The 15,684-nt window shown below is 44.0% G+C and overlaps 1 protein-coding gene across 1 annotated transcript; it reads right to left on the bottom strand.

Moving 5' to 3' along the window:
* Positions 1-10,032: 10,032 nt before the first annotated feature.
* On the bottom strand, positions 10,033-12,090 carry flrt1a (fibronectin leucine rich transmembrane protein 1a). Its single transcript, XM_068744720.1, has one exon. The coding sequence runs from the start codon at positions 12,088-12,090 to the stop codon at positions 10,033-10,035; it is 2,058 nt and encodes a 685-aa protein (XP_068600821.1).
* Between the last annotated feature and the right edge of the window lie 3,594 nt (positions 12,091-15,684).

Genomic DNA, 15,684 nt, shown 5'->3' on the forward strand with positions numbered 1-15,684 from the left:
TCTATTATTTTATCCACGTATAAAGAAACAAAGAAAGGTTTGATCAGATTAACTTGGGCGCAAAATGAACTGGAAAAACCGAGGCACAGCAATTAATCTTAAATAGTGCGCTAAAGCTGGAGCAAAAAGAAGCAGGCATCAAAGTGCTGAAACTGTCATGCTTCAGTTATTCATGAACGTACCTCATTTTTCCGTGCAGGGCTGCAGCAAAGAGGGCTCCTCGTATTTCATAATTTATTATACATGGCAGGTTTTGTGTCAGATTGCAGTTAGATTTTTTAGTCAGCAGATGGTGTGCAAACTGGTTATTGGCAATTAACAAAAGCACAAAACAAGCTGGGGTTCAATTATCCACCGGCTCGCCCTGCCTCTGTATATACAGATATTACAAAGTGGAGCTATTACAGATACAGATTCTTCATCCTCTGTGTGTGTGTGTGGGTCTTTTAAATGTGAAGTGATTGCTGGGTCTATGACTGTATAGGTTTGTCAATTGCTGCAATAACATAATTAGAGAACAGATGTTATGAAGGACTACTGTTGTCGCGCTTGCATTTGTAATCAGCAACTCGCTGGGTTGATTTGGTTGCATGGAAATAGGCGTCATCATTTGGATTTGGTGGGGCTTTCTTAATGAGCAATATTCTGATACACTCTGGTGGGGCATATTGGGGATAGTGTCATAATTGCTCACATAAATAGATGCTAAGACGTGGCAAGCGCCAGTAAATATCAAAAAACAGCCGCAAAATCCTTCATCATCCCCGGCAAATACGAGCAGAGTTAAGATTCAACAGCTAGCAATAATAGCGCTCAATCCAGCCGCGACCAAACGAAATAAATAAATGAATAGTAATGACACTGGCATGGGTTTGGCACAGCCTTGTTCATGCATAGTAATAACTTTTTGTCTTTACAATATGCATGCGCGCTTGTGTGTGTAAATGAGCGTGCACAGATCTGAAAATGAGGGCACCATTTTTCTCTTTCACAGTTCACTGAACATGAGAATTGCCCTGTAGACGGAAGCGGCGAGTCAAACGAGAAGAAGGGAAAACGTTCCACGGCCGAAGGCCTGGAAAGGAAGGACGCAGAGATGTTCTACAGGCTGAAGCGCTGAAATGCTGAATGAACCTAAAGTACAATGTTCACGGCTGTCAAATTAAAGGCACTGTGGAAAAATCAATTTGCACGCTTTAATCATTTTAATGAAAGGTAAACACACCACCAAAGAATGCTGTCTGTGTCAGGGGGGCAAGATTGAAAGCAAAACTCTGGGTACAGGTTAATCACCTCACCGCAAGTGCGATGATTAATATGTTAAATTTAGAGTCTGAAAATTAGCCCCAACGTGCAGCGTCCTCAGTGAGAGCAGGGACACTTGTAAATCACTGACAGGGGCAAGGGCATCTGAAAAGCACCCGGGCTATCAGATGGAAATGGCATTCAAAGACACCCGAGGACAAATCAGCTGAGGCAGCCGTGGGTGTGATGTGACCAAAAATGTTGGGGTTGCATTGATTTGAGTCTGGCAACTATTGATCGGCTATAAGTTCCGTCTGTGAGAGAAAGCGTTATGGATTGAGTCACTTTGAATGAATCGGCTCCCTGACGTTACTGTAAGGAGAATGGCCTGAAATCAAAAGGGCGCTGAAGGCCACATAAATCCGTGGTGGTAACTGCTGATGCGAGTTATGATGCTTTAAAAAGGCTTATGTTGCGTTTACGGACGTGAAAAAAGTCAGGAAAAATGAATACCTGCAACCTGCACTTCGTCACGATTACTGACTTGGAAAAATAATGAAATTATTTATTTTACATAAATCATACTATTTTTTTGCACATCCATCCCAAACAGACATTACACTTCACAAAAAGCAGGACTGACTCTAATTGCTTTAAAATCATGCACATATAAAAGCTCTTTGACGCATGACATGTTAATTCCATCTCACTACAACACATTCTTACACTCAGTATTTTCATTACTGCTGTCTACATTACATTTGGGATTTTAATTTCATGTAAAACACCCTACTTTAAATGTCAGTGATGATTGATGACATCAGTATGACTTGGGGGTTTTTCTTGATGAAAAAATTTCTCCAGTCAAAAATAATATTATAATACCTGAAAGAACAACAATGCTGCATGTAGCAAACAACGATGACTTTAAAAAGATTTCACTTTTTTTGGAGATTGTAATTAAATTAAAATGCACGCATTAATAAGTAAACATATTAGTCTGAATTCAGTGAATTCAAGAGGAAAAAAAAAATCCCGTTCAGGTGATCCCAGCTCCAGCGTCAGTTCTTAAGTGAAATGCCTCTTTGTATGATCGTATTTGTTTATCTGTCTTTTGTTGTTCTTCTATTGCTTTTCTGTGCGATGACTGTAAATGAAGCAAAAATGAAATCCATGCTCATAAACACATCAACAAATGCGTGAGGTAATTATTACACGCTGACTTTATCAGGATGCTGCCTCAGAAGGAAGTCCTCTGAACGAAATACCACTGGCTGATTGATTTATGGATGTCAAGTGAAGGGCAAAGAGACGGTCAAAAGGAAACCACGCAGTCTGAGAGCTGCTGCTTTTTTCTTTGGGGGGGGGGGGGGGGGGGGGGGTGTTGATGCTGGGGGGTTGTAGCAGATATATGGATGAAGCACAGGCCGCTGATGGGGAAAGGAGAGTATTGAATCAGACAGAGATAAATGAAGTGTGAGAGACAGAGAGAAAGAGATTCAGACATATGCCTGCTGACCTCAACCCTTTTCCCAAAATAATCAATATGGGGAAATGCACACGCCTGTTTTTGTGTGTGTCTGTGCTTGTCTAGAGGGAGGGGGTGCTCTGTCTGTGTCGCCCCCAATAAAGCTCAGAAACACAGTGACATTACCTCAGCCCCGTTTGACTCGCCTCTGGCCTTCCGACCCTTGCACATGTCTCGATTTAATTTTAGAGGCCGTAATCCAATAACGGCCTAGAAGGTCTGGAGCACTTAGACGGCCCTGGTCACCGAGCTCAGTGAGGATATCTGGAGATAAAACACAAATCATCACTGCTGTACGGAGGAAAGGAGACAGTCGGTGTACATGCAGCGTATTTGTGTACATACGAAACACATCAGGTGGCAGGAAGCAGTAATTATTTCTTCTTCTTCTTCACTTGCCTGCTGTTTACCATATGTCGCTCTTTGTAGCTTTCTATTAATCATCTAAAATGTGTTATATTCCACACAGGACACCCCCCTCCCCCTCCCCACCAATCTTATTAGGCCCACCAGTTCTTCCTGCCGTTTAACACTGAAAACATATTCACATACATCTTGGGCTAATGAGGAAGAAGCCCCCGTGTGGCTTCCCTTGAATCCAAAGTGCGTAATGACCCGACTGATGCAGCATCAAATGATCCAAACCGGTCTAAATGGCAGGGCGGTCAGAGGAGATGCCTGGTTTGAAGGTTAAAAAATATCCTTTTGTTGCTGTCTGATTCTTTTGGTGAAATCAACACAAGGCACTCGGCAATAGCAGCCAAAACAGTGCCAGGTGATTACAGGTGAGCTTCCGCCATAAAGACAGACAGCATGCAGGCATGGACCAAGTGCAGGGACTGAGAGGGAGTGCAGCTGTGAGGATGAAGATACCCCCCCCCAATCCCAGCACTCAACTGTTATTGGTTCTCTGGATGCAATCACCATTAAAATCTCAGAGGACTCTGCTTTACGAGACAGTAAATTAAATTGACACTTAATGCGAGTGTACATGATGAAGCTCAAGATCTCATGATGGACCAAGGATTACTAAAGACCTTGTCACGGAGTGGGCTCCACCCGGAGCGGGATGGATCGCAGACGGCACAGAGCATGAGAACAGTCGACAGCCTGGAATCAGCATTCTCAGCCCGGCGCTGTCTATTCCTGCCTCTGACACGCCGCTGGCTAACAGAGCGCCGTCCGGCAGATTGCTCACCGATTGTTTCTCATGAGTGAAGATGAAGTCCGGCGATGAAACGTATTGATCGATGGCGTGCGCTCCGGCTGACTGGAGCTGCTGGCTCTGATAACTGTGGTGTGACCAACGCGAGCCATCAGTGACCCAACGAGCCTGTTCAACCCGCACAGTCAACGACACCAAAGGCCCCTGCAGCGATGCAACGCTGGCTCCTTCGTTAATATAACGTGTCTCCGACACGGCGTTCTGTCCTTCATGTGTCAAGAGACAGACGAGGATTAGAACCGAGCTGTTTAGTGCAGGGAGGGAGACGAGCCATTGATGTGTGCCGCAGGTACGGCCTACCTTTGAGACCCTTGATCCGATCGGCTTTGTAGGCACGATCAACACGCCGCTCAAGTGTGAAGCAATTAAACGCCGGCTTGTTGTGGAGAGGAAATGACTCTTGATGTTGAGATGAGCAGCATCTGTGAATTTGTCACAACAATCTCTCTGACTCCGTGGCCTGGTGTACAGCTCCATCCACCGAAGATAAAACTGTTCAGAGACAAATGATGGCAGAGGAGACAGATCAGATTTGGCGGGACAGTTTTAGAAGTTGGCCTGCGGCCCAGAGTCGGAGTGAATGAGCTAACTCAAACAAATGGCAAAGGACCGGAGCTTAAATCGCAGAAAGTGGCGTCCTCTCCGAGATGTCCAGCAGCATCGCTCTCTTTGGAGACAGACGTTGCTTCCTCCAGGACCAAATATGGACAAGTCACACACACAGCTTCACTTTGCGAGACATTACTGTCTCTTCTGCCTCAATCAGCCTCTCCTATCGTTAAATTTGATTCAAGCTTTTCAGATTTTTGTGTTTAAGTGAGACAATCTGTTATGAATTGTGGTTTAGAATTTCTATGAATGCAACGAGCGAAGGGGGGGGGGGGGGGTGTACTTATCAGCGATTTCCCCAGAAATGTTTCACAGCGACGACGCTTGCGTGCCGATGGCGAGCATGTCGACAAGGATCGCAAAACAGTTTCATTTGGCTGGTATTGGAACAAATATATCGACCCAAATCAATCAAGATTTTTGTCCTGAAACGTGAAGGATAAAATTGTAAGAAGTGCTCATCAGTCATTCAGAGACGGAAACAAAGGACGACGCCAACGCAACGGAGCTGGCGGAAGGCAGACCGACGCTGCTGCACGCAGCTTTAAAGAACGCGTGAACGCAAGCTGGTTTTAGAGGAAGGCTGTTAAACAAAGTGAAACAGATCAAAGAGCCATTTAAAGCCCCCCCCCCATGTTGAAATCTTTTTTCTTTTCTTTCAGACTGTGCTGAATTTCAAGTAACCTTGGCTTAACTTAGAAAAGCACCAGCTCCCACATGCCTCCTATAATCACATAGCAACGACACATCCTTTGTGCAAAAATATTTATTCCCCCCCCACACACACTCACTCACCATTAGGAAGATCATCCAGAAGCAGCCACTTGGAAAAAAAACACCAAGTGAATAATGTCAAAAATAGACAGAATAAATCTTGGCCACGTGTGACTGCAACTGTTTGGCTTAAATTGTAAGAAAAACAGCAACATATTTATGAAAAATAAACAATCAGATGGGGGGGGGGGGGGGCTGATTGTATGCGATTGTAGTGCTTCCTAACCCAAGCCCAGACAGACGCCATCACCACCACCTGTTGACAGACAATGTGCACTAACCCAGTTAGCACGCACACAAACTCGTTCTCAATTCTATTAGTATTATTAAATGACTCGGGCAGAATGCATTCGCTATCCCAAGCACCATCCAGAACAACCACATGAGCGATACACCCTTGATCTAATTGTGAAACAGCTTTAGCCAAATTGGTTTACAGAATGTAATTGTATTCCAATCGGGAGCAGCACCTCAGTAATTTGAGCCACACCACAGTGATTACTAGCTCTTCAGAATAAATAGCACATTTCATACAGATGTCGGGGGGGGGCTACAGTAGATTTGTGCTGCAACATATTTTTCTTAGGTAATAATCAAACCCCCCTGGTGGAGAAAGATTCTCACACTCCAGCATTTCTCTATCCCATAAAAGAAAAGCCGAACACAGGCTTAATAGTTATGAAGCTGACACGGAGAGTCTGCAGGTTGCAGCTCGACATACACGAGACAGGCCACGTGCGAGACCTGGCGACACGTTATAATGGAAGGGAGAGGCTTTCATAATGTTCGTTTAGATAACTATGTCATAATAAATGTCTGAAAGTGAGGAGCACCGAATAATAACATAAATACCTCAAGGACAGTCATCGACTGAAAGACGCTGGACAGTTAGGTCTCTTCCATTTGGTTTTCTGGATTTAAAACCTTCGATTCTGGAAACGGCAGATTGGTTTTATTCCCAGATTGAACCAATAAACAAAACTGACCTCAAATTCAACATTTATTTTCTTTTTTTCTTATCGTATTTTACCCGCTCTTCATTGCAGTGTAGCAATTAGAGCCCAGCTGAAGCTAAGGCAGGTCCAAAAACAAACAGCACAAAGTACTGTTGCACCAACACGCAGCATCCAGTTGAACTCGAGGCCGCCGTCGCGCCGTGAGGTCCAACTAACAAGCACAGCTACGTCTCTCGGGGACGGGGGCTTATGTCTGGCTCCCAATCTGCAGCTCCGTGTTTCGGTCGGCACGAAGAGCGACGTGGGAGTCAAAAGGCAGCGACATCTTCCTGTGACATCGCCTGATCAGCTCTCAAGATACAGGCACTATTTACGACTTGATTCATTTAAGCAGGACTCTGACTTTTGCGAGTAACAAAATAATAACCTGATATTGAATTAAAGCTTTTGAGTGCCAGGATTTCTCTTTTATGGTTTCTAAAATAAAGCGGAACGATTAATACAGTTTATTACCTGAAGAGCACCGGATGGGGCCTTCCTTAATCCAAGCAGCACTGAATACAGTTCATCCAAGATCATGAGACTGACAGCTCATACTTCAAATCGTTAACTGTTGAGATCTTGGGGAAAGCGTTATTACACCATCTGCTGTGAGACCCCACAGGAACTCCTATTGCCAACATCTCTGCGATCTCTTCCTCCGTAATATACCCACTTTGGATTCATTTCCAATATCATATTTCTCATAATTCGTCCCCCTCTCCTACTTTTAACAGCGTGATGTGATTTACAGAGGGTGGCATTAAATTGTTCAGCATCGAGGCAAGAACAGGTTTTAACCTTGAAGCCTTACTTATCCGCGCTGAGATCCAGCTGGCAATAGGATATTCTTTCATCCCCACGAGCATTAAAGGTGCTTGACAGAGTGAGTGCCGTCTCCAGGGCCATCAGGAACGCATGTACTGCTGGCAATCATATCTTCCTCGGTGACCATTTAGCCAGAGAGACGTCTTTCTTCTCTGAGATAGTGCTGTTTCACAAAAAGCCTCTATTTTTTCACATGTAAAGTTCCACAATAAAAGCATCTCTTTTCAGCACCTCAAGTTTTTCACAGTCACAAATGTTCACAAAGGTCAGCGAGTTTTGTAATTTTGTCCCATCATGCATCTTATCTGACGATTTGACCAATCGTAGCAGCGCCGCATCGAGCCGCAGCGCATCACCAGGGTGTGTCTGATTGAGAACATAGAGACGCAAAGGTCTCACAAAAAAAGAAATACTTAACTTAGATCAACTTTAAACTCAGAAGATATCAAATTCTTAATTATAGTATTTTTGCTGATTTGGAGCGGCCGTTCTTCAGCCCTGTGGAGCTCTTGGCTGCGTGTTATCGTGCAGACACCGAGGGCAGCAGCCTGGTGACTTCGAGCGTCTGGCCTCAGGCTGTCCTTTGACCTGTTTTATGCAAGCGCTTCTCAGCATCTCTGTCAAACGAAAACTATTTGTGGGTGTGACTTTTCTAAGGCCAGTTTCATGGGAGAAACAATTTTACCATCTATACCAACACCGTTTGAAATAAAAAATATTCTCCGCGTAAAATGACAAGTTACCGTAATAACAAGATTATAAAACATTTTATTGATCCCCCTCTGAAGATGAATTTATAAAGCAATATCCACATATATTTCAGGTTCACATTTCTTTCTTTTTTTTTAACGCAAAGTTATGGCACTAGTACTTTCCATAATTTCACCAGAAAAAAATATTTATGTGGTTTTATACAAATGACGAGGAAATATGCGTGTTGAATTGACCCACTGTAAAACAGTAATTACACTATATCAACCTTCCTCAATGCAAAATTGTCCAGACCAATAAAACGCTATTAGTTTAAGCTAGTCATTTTGGGTGCGTGATTAAAATGTACATTCCACTGACATTTTGTCTGAAGCCATTGGAATATTTTAGCGGACAGAAAAGTCAAGGAAGCACAATTGGTTTCCCCTTTGAAGCAACACAGTGATAAACAACTGATGAACAACATTAAACCCAAGGGGGAGAAGCAAAATATGACAAACAGATTTATGCGTGAATGAACTCCACTGCGCCAGAGCCATCAATTCTGCATCTTCGTCAGTGCCTGGTGATGTTTCTGTACCCGCCGCCTGCCACTACATTTATCCCCGTTCTCTGTGAGGGCTAATACATTTACATTTTTAGTGCTGCTCAGTAATAAAAAGAGGTGGAATGAGTGGAGGCCTCGAATCGTAGCTAAAACAAACATCGATGAACTCATCTCACTGACGAGTCCCCTCGCACGTCCACCTGACCAAAGCTTGGCTGCCGCTCCACAGTGCAGGTCCACAGTGTAGCGGTTTGAGTTTCCTCAGTCTCTCTCACAGTCCCGGGGCCTCGTTTAGAGGTTCGTTAGCAAGCGTCTGCCACAGGCAGGAGGTTCCATGTTGGTATTATGTCCAGTCTGGATTCTCTGTGGACGGCGTCATCACTCTCAGATGGTGGCGGACACATTTTATCATCAAGTGTCTGCAAATGAAGACAAGTGCTAAGCAGAGGTTGTTCTCTTCTGTCTCATTGGACTGACATGATAGTCTTTTGGGGTGGGATCTAATTTTCAAATTGCAAAAGAAAAAAAGAAAAGTTTCATTTGAAAAATTGTTTCAGGAAATGTGAACGTTAGGATGGCCATCCGGATACTTTGGAACTGTGATAAAGATAAATGAAATCCGTCATCAAAGTTGAGTTTCATCAGAAATAGTAAAGCAAGAGGGTGAAAATAATAATAATAATAATAATAACAATAATAATAAAAAAGACAAACTGTCTCAGCAGGAGACAAAAGCCATGAACAAACTAAATAAATAAAGAGACCTGTGCAGGACTTCATTTCTAAACGAACCACTGATAAAAACAGCAAAGTATTTTTCAAACACAGCCATTTGTACCAGAAGTAAATTATCTACAAGCTTGTGGTGCGCTTCATTGGATGCAACACACTACTGGCCTCAGGTGAAAGGAATCGAGAGGCATAAGCGAGGTCCCGCCAGCCATGATGAGATCTTCTCCCTCCCAACTATTGAATAAGGTAATAACAAGCTATTTTAAGACACGTGGTTATTGGGTTGTTTGAAATAAAACAGTTCACAGCTTTACAAAGCCCTTTCCTTGGGTCGTTGGCAGGGCAACCTCAATATAGTTGAGGCATTTGGAACACTGAGTTGATGATATTACAAACTATGTATGTAACAGTGAGCAGCAAAGAGTACTGTAAATGTCAGAGTATTATTTCCAAATCCATTTCAAATCAGTTGCTGTGGTTCCCGTGTGTGGAAAAAGGAACTCTACCTACACCACGGTAAGTTTGACCTTTCCACAGTGTATACATTCTTTGCTTACATGTCAAAGGGGAAGAAAAGCATAAAAGGAAACATACACAGGCTATTACTAAGATGGTGAAGAAACAGTCAACTGTGCATTTACACCTGGGGCACTGGCTGCCGAGTTCAGGTTCACTGAATCACATACAGCACTGTCAGTGCAGTGAACGACAGGTATTTTGGAATGGGAGACCAGAAAAAGAAGGCACAGAGGGGTGCTCCAGAAGTGTCCATGCGAAGGGAAATTGTGCATCTATACAGTTTATCAATAGCAGTGTGGACAGGATCTGGTACAGTACATCATGTGTAACAGTAGTCTATATCTGGGATTCCCCCTTCTCTATATCCACGGTTGGTGCCATGTCCGGCATTGGAAATGTGGTTGGCACCTTTGTACAGGCCAGTGCCATTGGAGGGGAATATGGTATGAATGATGTAATCCTCTCGTAGAGGTTTAGGCTGCATTGGCTGGCAAGCCGCCATTGGCGTCATCTGGAAACCCGGATCACGGATTTCTAAGATGGTATTGTCCTTCTTGGTGCCTGACTCGATGTAATCATCATAGGTTTTACTTTTTCGAGAGCTGCTCCGAGTGTAGTGATCACGGGGACAAAAATGGCCAGTCCTATGCCCATACCAACAGAAGATGCCAAAAATAAGCGCTAAAGACACAATGGCCGTCGCTCCACCAATTATCCCTGCCAGGGGCAGGGTGGTCAGCTGATGTGAACTTTCATCCTCCTCTTCCTCCAGTGGACTGATGTCTGATGTTTCAGCTTTCGCGCACACTAGAGCTTCATCCGAATCGGCATCTCCAGAAATTGCACCTTTGTTTTCTGTACTGGCCGGGAGGGGCACCATGCAGATGATGTAGCTGGAGCTGGGTTGCAAGGAGCTAAGTAGGTACTCTCGGCGGTCACCCCGGACGAGAGTCTCCGTGATAGATCCCATGGCATTCCCAGTGCCCAGTCGAAGCCAGCTCAACCGGAAGGAGGAGCTGGGCTGGGCCACACTCCAGGTAACACGGATGCTGTTGTGAGAAAGGGGCTTCACATTGAGGGCAAGGCTCTTCCCCACACCGCTGCTGCTAAGTGTGTAGTCCAAGCCAGAGTCAGGAAACCCCAGCCCAGGTCGCTTTGAACGCAAGGTGAAAAGAGAGCCCTGTGGGGGAGTTTGAGTGGTAGAGCTATCGCCCACACCTCCTCCCGCTCTGTCTCTGGCCCCCGCTGTCCTCACCACTTCACATTCCTCCATCTCGTTGCTGAGGTCTGTCAAAGCCATATCTCTCACCCTTTCAGGTCCGTGGCAGGTCAGACCCCTCACAGTGATGGAGTTCCCACGGGCTTGCAGCCAGTCATAGAGCCAGCGCAGATTACAGCCGCAGTGCCAGGGATTACCCCTCACCAGCAGCTGACCGAGGTTGTCCAGGTCTTTGAATAATCCCCTAGGGAGGGTGGTCAGGTTGTTTCCTGACAAGTCCAGCCTCTGTAACCTGTGCATACCTTCCAAGGAACCACGTGGCATATGAGTCAGGGCATTGTCCTGTAGGGACAGGCGTTGGAGGTGGGCAGTAGGCAGGTTTACAGGGGGTGTCAAGAGTGAGTTACGGACTAGGGACAACTCGGACAAGTTAGAAAGGCGAGAGAATGTATCATCCGCAATGCGCTGGTTTGCCAAAAGGTTTCCATCCAGAACAAGACATCTAAGAGAGGCGAGGCCTCGGAAAGCATGTGTTGGGATAGTGGAAATTCGGTTGTCATCCAAACGCAGTTCTTCCAGACAGGCAGGCAGTCCTGAGGGAATACTCGACAGGTGATTGCGTGACAGGAAAAGTAGCCGTAATCGTGGATTGTCAGCAAAGGCCTGGTCTTCAATGCTAACAGTGGAAATAGAATTATCATCCAGATGAAGCTTTTCTAGCAAGGGCATTCTAGCCAGCGCACTACGAGGAATAGTGCGTATATTGTTGTCCTGTAAATGTAGTTCACGGATGGATGGTGGTAGATGCACAGGGAATTCATCAAGTTCATTATCATAAAGGTAAACCACACGGACATCAAGATGGTGCTCCAAGGAAGTGGGCAACCCCGGGTTGTTTATGTGGTTGTTCTGCAGGTAGAGAATGGATGCGGAAGGAGGCAGTGATGGGATAGAGCTCAGGCCACGATCATTACAGTAGATAAAGTCTTCGTCACACCTGCACACAGATGGGCATAACATGTCTGTGTCTCCAATGTATCCCTGTATCGTGGCTGCAGCAAACCGAATCATGCCGGCACGCAATGTCAAACAAAGCAACAGCAAAAGGAGCCGAGCCTGCAGTTTAGCCACACCTACAGGTGCCATTATGGTTAGCATAAGCACAGTCTCTGTTCTCGAGGTCTGTGGTTGGGCCTCAAAGTGTTGGTGACAGCTGAAATCCTTTGACCTCCACCCTGACAGAGAAAGAGAGATTGCAGTCAGCACTTATGCACAAATGTTAATGTTAACAGTCGACAACACAATGATATTCAAGAGTAAGCATGCAAAAAATGTTATCATCATCTATTTCTATCTATAATGCAATATTATTTGAAGTAAGAACACAACACAATAATCCTCTACACTGGAGCTTCAGAGACAGCTTGCACAGATCCTACATTTAGAATTCAGCATTGTGCAAAATTATGAACCCTTGAGTATATTCCCCACTTGTAAATTATTCAAGAGATATTAAGATGTTCCATAACTCCGTTAGGCCGCAGGAGCCAGACAGAGCCAAGGAGACTTTTCATTATGAAGAGGGAACATTGTTTACACAACGGCATGTTTTTATCTCAGAGCCATCCTCCTCAAGAATCTAATTTTCATCAGGCGTTCCAGACGGGTCAGGGAGCTATTAAAGTTCAACAAATACTTGCACACATTTTGCGGCTCCTTAAATGAGTCACGACGAATGAAGTAAAATGAAATAAAAATGGAAAGATACATTCTGCGACACAATGCAGATGATGTGACAACTAATAATTAGGATTGTGTGTGAATATTGCAGTAATGAGCTGTCTGAGAACAGACTTTACATTCCTTATGTGGTTGTCTGGTAGTCATGTTTTTTTTTTTACTATGAACAAAAAGCTATTGAGTAAAATAAATGACAAGAAATGTGCTTCAACGTTAAGTGTTTTCCACTCGCAATTAAATATGATCGATCACAGCCCTATTATTATGATTAACACAATTACAGTTTTTGATTGATTGGCACCACTTCTTCTTTGTAAGTCGCATGCGAGTCCACGTTAGCTGGCATGATTAACGATCCAATTCATTTTTGTTACTCACCAGACACCATATCTGTATATAAATAAATAAATAAAAGCATAAACTGATGGCTGTCTCATGATTATCATTTCAGGTCTTATTGATTGATGTGTGACGGTAAAAACAACAACTTTTGTCGTGTTTCCAGTGAAAATCAAACTCAGAAAATGTATTTTCTTTAGAACCATTAACATATTTAAAGTTTCTTATCCATTATACGGCTCCGACTGTATGCCCGCATGCCAAACCAAAATGAAGTAGAGTGCACACCAACAAAAACCTGTATCCAAATCCCAACAACACGTGAGCCACGGTAATCTATCAAGTAGATTATGCGTATCTGACAGAAAGCCCTGCCTGCTATTGTGAAAAAAAAGTCACGATAAATCCTGATACTGCGACACCCGTCTATAGCCCTCAGACCGTCAAGAAGAATCCTTTATTAGCTGGTTTCATTCTTTTTTTTTTCCCCCACTCTGATTAAGAGATAAACAGTGAAAGAAAAAAAATAATGATCTGGTTTTAAATCTATTTTACTTATCAGGAGTCCAAAATGAGTGTTTGACACTGATTAGAAGAGACGTGACACTTCTCCGAAGCCTCAATCAAAAATCTGACAAAGTGTGATTAACTGACTGCACTGGTAGATAAATTCATTCAAGAGCTATACTTTATTTCCTCGCAGGCTTTCCCAGGTTACTTCCATCATTGCTCTGTTCTCCCGCCGCTGCTCTCTGTCTGAGGTGTGCAGACAATCAATCATCATGTCGGGCAGGGAGTCGACCCTTTAGTGCCCGTGCAAAATCCTGCAGGCTACATCTGCCACGGACGTATAGGTCTGGATATTCAAATAAACCACGGTGGGGGGGGGGGGGGCACACAAAATAAATACAAACAGCTCGTTGTCCGCTACACCCCCCGTCTATGACACGATCCTGACAAGAGAGATTTTGAAATTGGTAAACAGCAGCACAGTGACAACCTGATCTCGTTGCTGTCTGCAGTGAACGGAGCCACGAGTCAAGCCCAAGGGGCCCAGACAGCAGCAAATATAGCCCTGGCTGTAATCTATTGATTTTCTCACAAATCTGAGGTGATCTGCCAGAGTCAGTGAGCCCTCAGGCCAATTACAGGACTCCCAAGAGTGTAACTGAGACAGTATAAAATAATTAAGCACACGAATGACGACTGTGCTGTGAGTTAGCCTCGCAGAATATGAATCTGCTTTGGCTGCTATTAATGAAATTCTTGTTAATAAAGGTTCGATTTTTCTGTAGCCTGCACCAGTCTCTATAAAAACAAATATATATATATATATATTTAGCGTGGAAAGTGTTTATTTATTTGGTTTATTCATGGTAAAAATCGATGCCTGACGCTGAGGATGGGGGATTAACTTTTTTTTTTCACCCATTCTCTGCTCAACACTGGATGACATCATGGAGGAAAAGACATTTTATTTGAGCATGTTCAATCATCTATAAAAGCAGTAAGTTTAAGGATTTAAGAAACAGCTTCCATAAAAACTAATGATTTATGTCTGTCCTATTCTATATTTGTTTCTGTCTATCAGCATTAAAAAAAAATAAAACATCTCCCAAGTCAGAGCTCACTGATCGTGAAACTCCATTTTATATCTATTTCTGCCTCCCACATCTTGACACTCTGAAATCATGTCAGCGATCCTCAAGTGGAACATGAAACTTTCTGAAGTGTGAAAAGCTCACGTTGTTCATACACTTTGTCGGTTTGACAAGATTCATTCCATGAGTAAGAAGGACTGACATCGTATTCTGCTGTAAATGATCACAAGGCTTTGATGTGTATGTGTGTGTGTGTGTGTGTGTGTGTGTGTGGCACCCAAATGGTGCGAAACAATGGACGACTTTTGAATCCCAGGCTGTCAGCAGCGAGTCCGAACACTCGGGTATTTAGGTCAGTCCTCATAAAACAAGATGGACGTGGTGTGAGACTGAAGCACTCAAGAGCCGGAGGGATTAATGGAGCATATTGAGATGTGATACTCTGGATTAACTACTGAAGTATTGTGATGAAGAATGGCGGCCTGTCATTTCAGGATTTTGGCCTCGCGGTTGCTCATTTCCTTCTTTTAGAGAATGATCCTAAAGCTTAAAGAGCACCCGCCTGCTCTTTGTGTTCCTGTGTGTGGATGTTTCCGCTTCAGATGTACGTGTGTGTTTGTCCATTCATGCACAGTCAAATGGCCAACTTTAACCCATATAGGAACAATCCATACGGCTGCAGTGCACATTTCAGCTCCCGAGGAGGGCAGAAAGAAGGGATGTGGGGTAATGTGTTAGCCAGACAGCCAGCCGCCTCAAGCAGGGTACTGTACACACAGCAACCCCCAATCTAATGCGGGACACGAGACTGAATCGATTTACATAAAAGCAGAGCGAGCAAGAGTGACAGAAAGCAGCCTCCAGCAAGACCTCGCCAAATCCCATCCCCCACGGAGGAATAGCACAGGGAATTGTGGAAAACGGGATTCGGATTGACCAAAGAAGTATCAGCAAATCCACTTTCCTGATGGTAGGGAAACGATAATAGTGACCCACAGCTTATCTTACATGGATTGTGTTTTAGATTTAAAGATTGGACATGCGGAAAGGATAAAGGATGAAGCAAAACATG

The sequence above is a fragment of the Brachionichthys hirsutus genome, chromosome 10, assembly GCF_040956055.1.
Source record: "Brachionichthys hirsutus isolate HB-005 chromosome 10, CSIRO-AGI_Bhir_v1, whole genome shotgun sequence".
Classification (NCBI taxonomy): domain Eukaryota; kingdom Metazoa; phylum Chordata; class Actinopteri; order Lophiiformes; family Brachionichthyidae; genus Brachionichthys; species Brachionichthys hirsutus.